This window comes from Symphalangus syndactylus, chromosome 13, assembly GCF_028878055.3.
Source record: "Symphalangus syndactylus isolate Jambi chromosome 13, NHGRI_mSymSyn1-v2.1_pri, whole genome shotgun sequence".
Taxonomy (NCBI): domain Eukaryota; kingdom Metazoa; phylum Chordata; class Mammalia; order Primates; family Hylobatidae; genus Symphalangus; species Symphalangus syndactylus.
Genome location: NC_072435.2, coordinates 41,786,418 through 41,800,231, shown reverse-complemented (window position 1 = coordinate 41,800,231; position 13,814 = coordinate 41,786,418). Strand labels below are relative to the sequence as shown.

At 46.8% G+C, this 13,814-nt stretch overlaps 2 protein-coding genes across 2 annotated transcripts in view; one reads left to right on the top strand and one right to left on the bottom strand.

Moving 5' to 3' along the window:
* LOC129459690 (putative zinc finger protein 861) overlaps positions 1 to 13,814 on the top strand; it is a 250,172-nt gene that overhangs the window by 210,208 nt on the left and 26,150 nt on the right. The gene's annotated exons all lie outside the window — the stretch shown is intronic.
* The window catches only part of CYP4F22 (cytochrome P450 family 4 subfamily F member 22), a 43,411-nt gene that overhangs the window by 8,539 nt on the left and 21,058 nt on the right, over positions 1 to 13,814 (bottom strand). The window contains exons 5-8 of the mRNA XM_055239250.1: positions 6,372 to 6,425; positions 6,124 to 6,251; positions 5,793 to 5,914; positions 3,069 to 3,336 (exon numbers count right to left, since the gene is read on the bottom strand). Of these exons, the coding sequence (XP_055095225.1) occupies positions 3,069 to 3,336; positions 5,793 to 5,914; positions 6,124 to 6,251; positions 6,372 to 6,425 (572 nt within the window). The remainder of the gene's footprint in view (positions 1 to 3,068; positions 3,337 to 5,792; positions 5,915 to 6,123; positions 6,252 to 6,371; positions 6,426 to 13,814) is intronic.

Below are 13,814 nucleotides of genomic sequence, written 5' to 3'. Positions count from 1 at the left end.
TCGTGCCTCAGCCTCCTGAGTAGCTGGGATTACAGGCACATGCCACCACTCCCAGCTAGTTTTTGTATTTTTAGTAGAGATGGAGTTTTGCCATATTGGCCAGGCCGGTCTCGAACTCCTGGCCTCAAGTGATCTACCTGCCTCATCCTCCCAAAGTGCTGGGATTACAGGCGTGAGCTACCACGCCTGGCTCCCCTCTCTCTCTTAAGGCAAGCTGTGGGGGGAACTATTCCAGGAAGATGGAAGTATGCAACTTGTCTAATAAAGATGGAAAGTGCCCAGCGTGGTGGCTCATGCCTGTAAGCCCAACAATTTGGGCGGCTAAGGTGGGAGGATCACTTGAGCCTAGGAGTTCAAGACCAGCCTGGGCAACATGGTAAGACCCCATTTCTACAAAAAAAATAATTAGCCAGGTGTGGTGATGCATGCCTGTAGTCCCAGCTACTGGCGAAGCTGAGGCAGGAGGATTAAGCCCAGGAGATCAAGGCTGCAGTGAACCATGACTGCATCACTGCACTCCAGCCTGTGTGACAGAGCAAGACCCTGAGTGAGAGATGCTGGTGAGGTTGTGGAGAAACAGGAACGCTTTTACATGGTTGATGGGAATGTAAATTAGTTCAACCATTGTGGAAGACAGTGTGGCAATTCCTCAAAGACCTAGAACCAGAAATACCACTTGGCCCAGCAATCCCGTTACTGGGTATACAACCAAAGGAATATAAATTATTCTATTTTAAAGATACATGCACACGTATGTTCATTGTAGCACTATTCACAATAACAAAGACATGGAATCAACCCAAATGCCCATCAATGAAAGACTGGATAAAGAAAATGTGGTACATATATACCATGGAATATTATGCAGCCATAAAAAGTAACAAGATTATGTCCTTTGCAGGGACCTGAACGGAGCTGGAAGCCATCATCCTTAGCAATCTAAGGCAAGAACAGAAAACCAAACACCACATGTTCCCACTTATAAGTGGAAGCTGAACAATGAAAACACATGGACACAGGGAGGGAAACAACACACACTTGGGGCCTATCAGGGTGGCAGGAGGAGAGAGAATGTCAGGATAAATAGCAAATGCATGCAGGGCTTAATACCTGGGTGATGAGTTGATAGGTGCAGCAAACCGTCATGGCACATGTTAACCTATGTAACAAACCTGCATGCCCTACACATGTATCCTTGAACTTTTAATTTAATTAAAAAAATTTTTTTTGAGACGGAGTTTCTCTCGTTGCCAGATTGGAGTGCAGTGGCACAATCTTGGCTCACTACAACCTCTGCCTCCCGGGTTCAAGCGATTCTACTGCCTCAGCCTCCAGAGGAGCTGGGATTACAGGTGCATGCCACCACGCCTAGCTAATTTTTTTTTTCTATTTTTAGTAGAGACGATGTTTCAACATGTTGGCCAGGCTGGTCTTGAACTCCTGACCTCAGGTGATCCTCCCACCTCAGCTTCCCAAAGTGCTGGGATTATAGGGATTATAGGCGTGAGCCACTGCGCCCGGCTTATCCTGGAACTTTAAATTAAATTTTTAAAAAGCAAGAAAAAAGAAAAGAAAGATGTAAAGAGGGACAGAAAGTCAACAGTGAGGAGAAGAAGGGAGTTCATATTTCTTGAGCAGCCTCTAACACCAAGCATCCCACTGGATGCCTGACAACCTTGTGATCAGGTTTTATGATCACCATGGTATAAATGGAGAAACTGAGGCTCGGGAAGAAGAGTCATATGACTAAGGTCAAACATCCACTAACTGACAGAGCCAGGGCTGGAATCCAGGACTATTTGAATCCAGAACCCAAAAGGTCCACAGACACACCAATGAGTGACCATACAAGTGTCTCATCTCTTCAAGGTCATGTATTTCTTTTTTTTTTTTTTTTTTTTTTTGAGATGGAGTTTCACTTGAGTGCAATGGCATGATCTCAGCTCACCGCAACCTCTGCCTCCCAGGTTCAAGTGATTCTTTTGCCTCAACTTCCCGAGTAGCTGGGATTACAGGTGTGTGCCACCACACCTGGCTAATTTTGTATTTTTAGTAGAGATGGGTTTCTCCACGTTGGTCAGGCTGGTCTCGAATTCCTGACCTCAGGTGATCCACCTGCCTTGGCCTCCCAGAGTGCTGGGATTACAGGTGTGAGCCACCACGCCCAGCCCAAGGTTATGTATTTCATTTTTGCAATTGTGATGAGCTGAATGGTTCCCTGCCCACCCCCACCCCCACCCCCCCCCCACTGCTAGAATCCATAAGTCCTAACTTCCAATACCTCAGGCTATGACCATGTTTGGAGAGAGGTCTTTGCAGAAGTAATCAAGACAAAATGAACTCATTAGGGCAGGGTCCTTATCCTTATACAAAGAGATGAAGACAGAGACAGGCAGAGAGGGAAGATGATACGCAGACATAGGGAGAAGACAGCCTTCTGCAAGCCAGGGAGCAGGGCCTGGAACAGATTCATCCTTCAGGGGCCTTAGAAGAAACCAGCCGTGCAGATACATACCTTGATCTTGGACTTCTAGCTTCCAGAACTGTGAGAGAATAAATGGCTGATGTTTAAGCCATTTAGTTTGTGGTACTTTGTAATAGCAGCCCAGGAAAACTTACCCAGTGAGTCTTACATGTTCTGACCCCATCCCAGACCCATGTGAATTTCTTTTTGTTTTGAGCATGTGTGTTGTTTTGTTTTGTTTTGAGACAGAGTCTCGCTTCTGTTACCCAGGCTGGAGTGCAGTGGCACCATCATAGCTCACTGCAGCTTCCAACTCCTGGGCTCAAGCCAGACTCCTGCTTCAGCCTCCCAAGTAGCTGGGACCACAGGCATGTGGCACCATACCCAACTTATTTGTTTTTCATAGAGACAGGGTCTCCCTGTGTTGCCCAGGCTGATCTCCAATTCCAGGGCTCAAGCGATCCCCCCACCTTGGCCTTCCAAAGTGCTGGGATTACACGTGTGAGCCACCACGCCTAATGGAGTTTTAACATTTATCATTTTACATGCAATTACTGCGGAGGCCATCCCGGGCAGGGCTCCACCCTCCAGGGCCCAGCCTCACCCTGGCCAGGAGCAGCACATCAATGAAGTCCAAGGTCTTCCCCTGCTTGGCCTTAAGCCAGGCCTCGGCCCCCTGCTGACGCAGTGCCCGCCGCCGTTCCTGGATGACTTCAGTGGTGAAGTGGTGCACCATGTCACAGGCCTGCCGGAACCTCCGCCCATCCGCCGAGCGGTAGTAAATGAAGTCGAGGTAGTGGTGCAAGCGATACTGGCGCCGGACAGACAGAGCGCTCAGTTCAATGATAGCGGAGATATAATCACTCATCTTCCTGCCAAGGAGAAGGGGATCCATGAGTATAGCCCCTTCCCCTAGCACAGCACAGCCATGGCTTGGCTAAGATAAGCCTCCTCTCCCCGTTGAATAGATAACAAAGAGAAGCCCTATATTAACCCTATTTTTAAATTTCATTTATTTATTTTTTTAGATAGGGTCTTGCTCTGTCACCTAGGCTGCAGTAGAGTGGCACAATCATAGCTCACTGCAGCCTTGAACTCATGAGCTCAAGTGATCCCCCAGCCTTGGCCTCCCAAAGTGCTGGGTTACAGGCCTGAGCCACCACACCCAGTCTCGGGTATATTTTTGAACAGGCCCAAAGAGGGATAAGGACTTTCAACATAGGAATAGTAATTGTAGCATCACTAAAACTAAATGGTTACACTCCTCAGCATGGGAGAAAATATTTGCAAACTGTATATCTGATAAGGGATTGGTACCTAAAATAAATAAAGAATTCTTAAAACTTATTTTAAAATGGGCAATGGATATGAATAGGCATTTCTCCAAAGAAGACAGAAATTTCCAATGAGAATGTGAAAAGATACTTAACAGCACTGGTCACCAGAGAAATGCAAATCAAAACCACAATGAGATACTACTTCACCCCACTAAGGTGACTAAAATCAAAACTTATAATAACAAGTATTGGGCTGCACTCCAGCCTGAGCAACAGAGCAATATCCTATCTCTAAAAAGCAAACAAAACAACAACAACAACAAAAAGCAAGTGTTAGTGAGTATGTGGAAAAACTGGAGCTCTCACACATCACTGGTTGGGACAGCAAAATGGAACAACCACTTTGTACCGTGTTGAAACCCACTGAAATAAAGTTTAGCAGTTCCTCAAAACGTTTAAAATGGAATAACCATATGACCCAGCAATTCTGCTCCTAGATATATAGCCAAGAGAATTAAAAATGTATGTTCACACAAAACTTTGTGCATGAATGTTAATAGCAGCATTATTCATGATAGTCAAAAAGTGGAAACAATATCCATTGATGGGTGACTGGATAAACAAAATGTGGTATTATGTGGTAAATGGAATGTTATTCATCAATGAAAAGAAATACATAACCGATACATGCTACAATATGGATGAGCCTTTAAAACATTATGCTGGGTGAAACAAGCCAGACACAAAAGTCTGTATGATTTCATCTGTGTGAAATATCCATAACAGGCAAATCTATAGAGATAGAAAATAGATTAGTGATTGCCTAGACCTGAAGGAGAAAGGGAAGGGCACGGGTTGCTGAAGTGTATGAAGTTTCTTGGGGTAAGGGGAGGATTGATGAAAATATTCCAAAATTGATTACAGTAATGGTTGCACAACTCTGAATATACTAAAAGCAATTCAGGTGTATTCTTTAAATGAGTAAATTGTATAGTATGTGAATTGTGTCTCAACAAAGCTATTATTTTTAAAAAACTAACAGGTGAAGCAGGCTTGAAGGGAGCTGTCCTCAGTCCTGAAGTGGGCTTGTTTTCATGCACTTATTGCAGTCTGTCGTTTTCTTGTTTATTTACTTGTTCATGGTTACTGCCTGTCTTCCCACTAAAATGGAAGTTCTAGAAAAGCAACATCTTGTCTTTCTTGTTGAATATGGTGTTCCCAGCACCTAGTTCAGGGCTGGCACTTACTAGGCACTCAGTAAATATTTCTTGGATGAATTAATTATTTAATTTCTAAGACAATCTCTGCCTTATCCAACTGGAATGTGCCCCTATAATGCCTACAGTAACGAAGTCATTAGCTTGTTACTGAGGACCTACTATGTGTTGCAAGCTTTGCATTAATTATCTCCCTTATTCCTTATGTCCCCACTTAGACTACAAACTTCACAGAACTGTGACTGTCTGTTGTTCCCCACCCTGTCCTCAGCAGCAATATCATGGTGCCAGGCACATAGTAGATGCACAATGAATATTTGATGAATGAATGAATTAATGAAGCAAGGTATTGGTTATTTGATTCATTTACTCAACAAATATTCTCTGAGCATCAGCTATGTGCCAGGGCAGTGCTACATCATTTTATCCTTAAAGCATCTCTCAGAAAGTAAGAGATTGTCATCATTTTTTTTACAAACAAGGAAACTGAGCCTCAGAAAGTGGGGAGGACACTGTCCAAAGACCACACACTCTTCATAGTGGAATGAAAAAATACTAACATTTACTAAGCACCTACTTTAACCAAGCCATTGATTCACATTATCTCATTTAATTCTCACACAATGACTATGGGGAAGGAATTATGATGCCCATTTTTTTGATTAAAAAAAAGTGAAGCTCAGAGAGATGGTCAGTTTCCTAGAACCACATGGCCCATCCGTGGCAGAGCTCCCATAGGCCAGAGTTGTCTAATGCCTGGGAGTTCCCTTTCTCCTGCCACCATCTTGCCCCTAGAGCAGCTGGCTCCATCTTCCCAAGAAGGGTCACACTCACTCTTGGCAGTTGCTGTTGTAGCTGAAGACACATTTCTGAAGACTGTCCAGGGTCATGAGGCTGATATGCTCAAACATATCAAGGGAGACCACTGAGCCCTCTGCCAGATGCCGCCATTTAGCCTGGAAAAGAGATACATGGTGAATGTGCATGGAAACCACAGAGAGGGAGTCAGCCTAACAAGGACCCGACTGTGTTTTCACTACAAGCTCATTTTATAGATAAAGTCAGTGAGGCCTCCTGACATCACATGGCTTGCCCATGCATGAGTTGGAGCCTGGACCAGCCTCACTCCCAGGACACCCTCTTCCCACAAAGCCTTAGGACTCACATGCATAATGTCAGTGCACTGGTTGAAGATCTTCATGTAAGGCTTCAGGATGTCAAAGTGGAAGGCGGGTGTCAGCAGGCGACGGTGCCGGCTCCACTTGTCACCTTTGCTGAGCAGCAGCCCATCCCCTGGGCCCAGAAGACTGAGGTTAGGGACCTCTCCTGTTACTCTGAAACCCTCCAAGGAACCCCATGCTCTTGCCTCTCTTCTCTAAAGCCCCAGCCCCAGCCTACCCACTGGGCACTCACCTAGCCAAGGTTTTAGGAAGCCATAGAAGAGGTCATCCTTGGGGGCGATGGCAGCTGTGGAGGGCAAAGGGACAATGATGACTCAAAACAGAGTTCTTTTTTTTTCTTACGGAGTCTTGCTCTGTCACCCAGGCTGGAGTGCAGTGGTGCGATCTCCACTCACTGCAACCTCCGCCTCCCAGGTTCAAGCAGTTCTCCTGCCTCAGCCTCCTGAGTAGCTAGGATTACAGGTGCTCGCCATCATGCCCGGCTAATTTATTCGTATTTTTAGTAGAGACAGGGTTTCACCATGTTGGCCAGGCTGGTCTCAAACTCCTAACCTCAAGTGATCCACCCACCTTAGCCTCTCAAAGTGCTGGGATTACAAGCACGAGCCATCGTGCCTGGCCTCAAAACAGAGTTCTAAACCTTGACCTTTGTTTATGACTTCCTTTGGCCTCCTCAATGGGGTCTGACCTCCCACTGTATTCACCCAGTCCATCCTCCACACCTACCCGATAAAAATCCTTATAAAACACTGATCTGAACATGAGCCTCCCCTGCTCAAACACCTCCCATGGCTCCCCATTGCGCTTGTAAAAAGTTCAGGCTCAGCCTGGCATTGAAACCCAATTCCATCTGGCCCCTGTATGCCTCTCCCGCCACCTCATCCTTCAACATACACCAGATAACCCTATTCTCATCGCATGCTGTGGATCACCTCTGAACCTTTGACCAGGTTGAGCCGTCTATCCAGAATGGCCTTCTTCACCTGAGTCCTCCCCTAATCCTCCCCCCTTTTTTTCTGCCAGCTCAGGCCATCTGAATCACACCTCCTGTGCTCCCAGCCTCCAGCCTCACCCTCTCCAGTATGTCCCTCATGAATGGCCCCAGGAGACTCTCATCTGACTATCAGATCTGACCATGTCCCTTCCTGCTCACACACCTGTCACCCTCACACACCAGCCCATTTGCAAAGCCCTGAATGATTTGCCTTTGTCCAAATCTCTCTCAAGACACCTCTGTCTTCCATCCCGCCATTCGACATCACAGAACTAACATCACATAACTTTTTTTTTTTTTAAGATGGGGTCTTGCTCTGTCACCCAGGCTGGGGTGTGTGGTGAGATCATAGCTCACTGCTGTCTCCAATTCCTGGATTCAAGCGATCCTCCCATCTCAGCCTCCCGAGTAGCTGGGACTACAGGCATACGCCAGCATACCTGGCTAATTTTTTAATGTTGTGTACAGACAGGGTATCGCCATATTGCCCAGGCTGGTCTTGAACTCCTGAGCTCAAGTGATCCTCCAAGTTCAGCCTCCCAAAGTGCTGGGATTACAGGCATAAGCCACCATGCCCAGCCACACCACAGAACTTTTCTCAGCTCCTTAAAAAGACCACGTGCTCTCTCTTCTCTGAGACTTTCCACCAGCTGTTCTTTCTGCCCCAAACACTCTTCCCTCATCCTCTATGAGAATTTGAATGCTTCTCCCCACCCCTGACCCAGCAGTCACTCTGGATTGTATCCACTTAGTTACAAGCCCCTTAAAAAGAGGGTTCATGTTGATTACTGATATATCGTGCTAAATAAATTTTTATTAAATGAATAAATAAGTCAATCCAAGGATGGATGAATGAAAGAATAAATGGATGGATGGATGAGTAGAGGGACAGATGGGTACATGGATGGATGAATAAGTGGATGGATGAATAGCAGATGGATAGATGGTGGGTGGGTGGATGGATGGATGAATGGATGGATGGGTGGATGGTGGATGGATGGATGAGTGGATGGATGAATGAATGAATGAATGAATGAGTGGATGGATGGATGGATCCTCCTTCTATATACTGAACAGATTTGGGGCTGAAGGGGCAGAGGCCCAGGAAGGAAGTATCTGAAATTCAAGTGATATCACTTTTACCTGAATGTGCCTCAGCCACCTACACAGACACACTCCCTAGGAATTGGCCAATTGCATACACAATCATCGGCCCACTCATCCTCTGATTCATCACACCTCTTCTGCTGCCTTTCTGTGCCCAACCCAAGCTGGGTGATGCTAGGGACCCACAGATGGCTCAGCTCTATGCCCTCCCTGGAGGAGCTCCTGAGTGGGGCAGGAAAGGGAAGCAGAGGCACACCATGCAATTACCAAGAAGGTAGAAAGTGTGCTAGGTGCTAAGGAAGGCTCAGAAAAAGGGCTGTTGGGAGTCAGGGCAGGCTTCCTGGAGGAGGCAGCATTGAAGAGGAAAGCAGGAGTCTAGTCACTCCTTTCCTCTCTGCACTCTGGACTCCAAGATAGGCTCTACGGGGATCTTCCTGACACTCAGATCTGGTCAATAGCTGTCTTGTTCAAATACTTCCCATGGCTCCCTATCACTCCCAGGGTAAAGTACAAGTTCATTCACTTTGCTGTCCAGTTCCTGCTTAACTGTCAGTCTCATTTCCTATTCCCCCCAACATATCACCTTCACTTCAGCCACCCTAAGTCACCTGAATTCCCTAGAATTTTCACACATCTGCATCAAGGCACTGGCAGGACCCTCCATCTGGGACTCCTTCTCTGGCAAACTCCTAGGCATCCTTCAAGGCCCAGCTTCACTGACACCTACTCCAGGAAGCCTTCTCCAAACCCCCTTCTCAGCTGAACCATTGCTCTCTCATCCTCAGGTTCCTTTTCCACTCCAACTCTGACCACAATGCCAGGAAAGTCTGTGTCCACGTTCCTCACCAGTTTTCCCCTCCAGCAAAAAGGAGATGGTAGGCCAGATGCAATGATTCACACCTGCAGTCCCAGCACTTTGGGAGGCAGAGGCAGGAGGATCACTTGAGCCCAGAAGTTCAAGACCAGCCTGAGCAACACAGCAAGACTCTGCCTCTACAAAAATGTTTTTTAAAAAGAAAAAAAAAAAGAGGGAGAGATGGTAATGCCTACCATGGATGAGACGGTGTACGAAATACCCCCACGTGGTGCCAGCATGGAGAAACTCATGCTCAGAAAGCTGCATATCACTATGTTTGAGAGCTTGGGTTCTGGGCCAGCCAGGTCTGGGTTCAAATCCCAGCCCTGCCACTAACTAGATATGTAAGCCTGGACATGTTACCACTGCCAAAGGAGAAAATAGAACAATCTTGCCTCATGGCATCCCTGTAAGACTCAACAAGCTCTTGTGTTCCTGGCACATGGTAGATGCTCATTAAATACGCGAGTAGGTAAATGAATAATTGACCAACTGTTGGCTATTTTTATTACTATGGTTAAAATGATTATTTATTGGCATCAAGAACTTGTGAGATAAATAGTTGGGTTTCCTGTTAGTAGAAAATTAATGCACACCCTCTGTGGAAAACAGCAAGGTGGCTCCTTAAAAAGTTAAGTACAGAATTCCATATGACTCGGCAATTCTACTCCTAGGTATCTACCCAAGAGAGAAATGAAAACATATGTCCACCCCAAAACTTGAACACATATGTTCATAGTAGCGTGATTCACAACAGCCAAAAGGTGAATGGATAAACAACAAAAAAAAATCCATACAGTGAAATGAATTCAGCCCTAATGACCAACCTGGACAACATAGCAAGACCCCATCTCTACAAAAATAAAAATAAAAATTAGCTGGGCATGGTGGCGCGTGCCTGCAGTTCCAGCTACTCGGGAGGCTGAGGCAGGAGGAGAATCACTTGAGCCCAGGATTTCAAGGCTGTAATGAGTTATGGCTACACCACTGCACTCCAGCCTCTGGGTGACAGGGTAAGACCCTGTCTCAAAAAAAAAAAAGAATGAAACTGATTCCTACTACAACGTGAATGAACTTCAAAAACATTATGCTGAGTAAAAGAAAACAGGCACAAAAAGATCACGTTTTATGTGGTTCTCTTTCTATAATGTACCCAGAATAGGCAAATCCATAGAGACAGAAAGCAGATTCGAGGTTACCAGGGGATGGGAGGAGGAGGGAAATGGGAAGTGATTACTCAATGGGTACAGAGTTTTTTATGGGGTGACTAAAAATTTTGAAGCTGGAGAATACTGGTGGTTGCCCAACATGGTGAATAAACTAAACACCACTGATTGTTCACTTGTAAATGATTAATTCTATGTTACATGAATTTCACCTCCATTTTAAAAAGATGACATAAAGGCAAGCTACAATTATATGTCTATATATCATCACGTTCGCTATAAGGCATGGTTACCTACTTTCTCTCATTAAAATTTCCTAGTCCAAAGGTGCATAAGATGATGGGGAAACTGAAGCTCCAGCAGGAGCTGGGCCCTCCTCCGGGCTCAAGGGCTGTGCAGCTCCAAGCTCAGAACAGCAAGCTACTCCCAGGTATGGCACCAGGAGGTCCTGATCCAGGGTGGAGTCTGTGACTGGAGCCTGATCTGTGTAATTCCACGTGGGGGCACCCTGGGGCCAAGAGGCCTCACTCCAGGCTGACTCACAGCCCCACCCTTTTTTCCATCCTGGAGTTCCCTATCTGGCTTCTCTGGCGGGGTACGCAGAACATCCCCTCCCTCCACTGGATGAGGGGAGGGCAAGAGGCTTAAGCATCTACTACATGCCAGCCCCTGCTGGGGCACTACTCCTTGGTCTGTTTGGAGTCTCAGAACCAGGCAGGATGGTGCTCAGGAAACTGATGCTCTGAGGGGAAGAAGGAGGAAGAAGAAAGAAAAAAGAGAGGCCAGGCGCTGTAGCTCACGCCTGTAATCCCAGCACTTTGAGAGGCAGAGGCGGGAGGATCACTTAAGTTCCGGAGTTCAAGACCAGCCTGGCCAATAGGGTGAAGCCCCGTCTCTACTAAAAAAAAAAAAAATACAAAAATTAGCCAGGTGTGGTGGTGCACACTCGTAGTCTCAGCTACTCGGGAGGCTGAGACAGGAGAACCACTTGAACTCAGGAGGCAGAGGTTGCAGTGAGCTCAGATCATGCCACTGCACTCCAGCTTGGGTGACAGAGTGAGACTCTGTCTAAAAAGAAGAGGAAGAAGAAGAAGGAGGGGGGGGGATGGGGAGGAGGGGGGGATGGGGAGGAGGAGAAGGAGAAGGAGGAGAAGGAGAAGAAGGAGAAGAAGAAAGAAGTAGAAGGAGGAGGAGAGGAAGAAGAAGAGAAGGGAGGAAGGGGAAAGAGGAGCAGTAGAGAGAGAAACAGAAGGAGGAGGAGAAGAGGGAGGAAGAAGAAAGGGAAGGAGGAAAAGAGAAAGAAAAACGTATATTAAAAAGGCAGAAGAGAACCCTTACTAATATCTATCCATATTTTTTTTTTAATTTTTTTAGAGACAGAATCTCACTCTGTTGCCTATGCTGGATGCAATGGCACAATCATAGCTCACTGCAGCCTCAACCTCTTGGGCTCAAGCAATCCTCTTACCTCAGCCTCCTAAGTAGCTGGGACTACAGGCACGCACCACCACACCTGGCTAATTTTTTTAATTTTTTGTAAAGATAAGGAGGGTCTTGCTCTGTTCCCCAGGCTAGTCTTGAACTCCTGGGCTCAAGTGATCCTTCTGCCATGGCCTCCCAAAGTGCTGAGACTGCAGGCATGAGCCACTGCACGTGGCCTCTTATCCACATTATATTATTCAGGCTTCACAACTGCACCTATTTTACAGATCGAAACCTGAGATCCAGAGAGGCTAGATAAATGGCTGGGGTCTCACAGCAAGCAGGTGCCAAGGCCAGAATTTGAAGCCAACCCACCTCAGTCCTGGCCCAGGTCTCTTCCCACAAGTTGGTATTCATCCCTCAGAAGAGTCACTTCTCCCTCCCAAGGTCTAGGTTTTCCCCTTAGTTCAATGGGGATCGTCATCCCTTCACAAGTGTAATAACGGGAGACAACAAGGCATTGAGAGGGAATAGCTGCGGAAGGGGAAGATGGCAGCTTCTTTCACAGCTCCTGGGTGGCAGCCCTGGAGATGGTCCCCAGATGCGTGTTGGTAGAGGCAAAGCTGGGACAGAGATCCTAAAATTCCTGGAATCTCCCACTTTTTTTTTTTTTTAGGGACTAAATCTTGCTCTGTCACCCAGGCTGGAGTACAGCAGTGGTGCAATCAGAGCTCACTGAAGCCTCCAACTGCTGGGTTCAAGCAAACCTCAGCCTCCTGAGTAGCTGGGATGACAGGCATGCACCACCACACCCAGCTAATATTTTTAAATGCTTTTGTACAGATGGGGTCTTGCTAGATTACCCAGGCTGGTCTTAAACTCCTGGGCTCAAGTGATCCTCCCATCTCAGCCACCCAAGTAGCCGAGACGACAGGTGCGCATCACTGCCACTGGGTAATTATTTATTTTTTTTGAGAGACAGGGTCTTGCTATGTTGCCCAGGCTAGTCTCAAACTCCTGGCCTCAAGCAACCCTCCTGCCTCAGCCTCCCAAAGTGTTGGGATTACAGATGTGAACCACCACGCCTGACCTACTGGAGCTCATTGGTTCATTTGAGAGTGAGTTCTCTCAGATGTCCCCTGATACCTCTGGAGGTGCCCAGGTAATGTGGTTTGGCTGTGTCCCATCTAAATTTCATTTTGAATTATAATTCCGATAATCCCCATGTGTCATGGGAGGGACCCAGTGGGGGCTAACTGAATCTTGGGGGCGGTTACCCCCATGCTGCTGTTCCCATGATAGTGAATGAGTTCTCACGAGATTTGATGAATTTCCCCCTTTTACTTGGCACTTCTCCTTCCTGCTGCCATGTGAAGAAGGACGTGTTTGCTTCTCCTTCCGCCATGATTGTAAGTTTCCTGAGGCCTCCCAAGCCCTGCAGAACTGTGAGTCAATTAAACCTCTTTCCTTTATAAATTACCCAGTCTACGGTAGTCCCTCATAGCAGCATGAGAACTGACTAATATACCAGGTACACAAGGCCACACTGAGGATCCAGAGTCCCGCTCATGAGGAAGATAGAGCTGGACACAGACACACCCAGGTCCAAAGTGTTAGGACTGAGAATAAGTCCGTCTGGGAAGCCAGGGAAAGATTCCTGGAGGAGGCGACCATTGGAGCTGGGTGTTGAAGGCTGAGCAAGAGCTTGCCAAGCACACTTGGGAGTCTCACATCTTGGGATAGGTGTGGACTGCACGAGGAAGAAGCAATTCTTCCACATCTCCCTCCTTGCCAGTCAGAGTCAGCCCAAGTGATGACAGCAGGCTGTAGGCTGAGTCACCAAGAGTCCTGGCCATAATGGAATGTCAGAACCAAATGATGGGCATGCCATGGCCAGGGATTGAGTAACACTTACTTAACAAAACCATAGAGAACAACTGCCTATCCAAACGTGCTTGGCTCTGACTGCCAGACGGATGGACATTCCCTCGAAGTTTCTGGAACTCTTAGTCATTGTCACATCTTTGCCCATACTGTTCTCACAATCTGGATTGCCATTCTTGCTTTGGCAAACTCTTATTCATACTTCAAAGCCCTATTCAAATGACCCTTCCTCTGGATATCCCACCT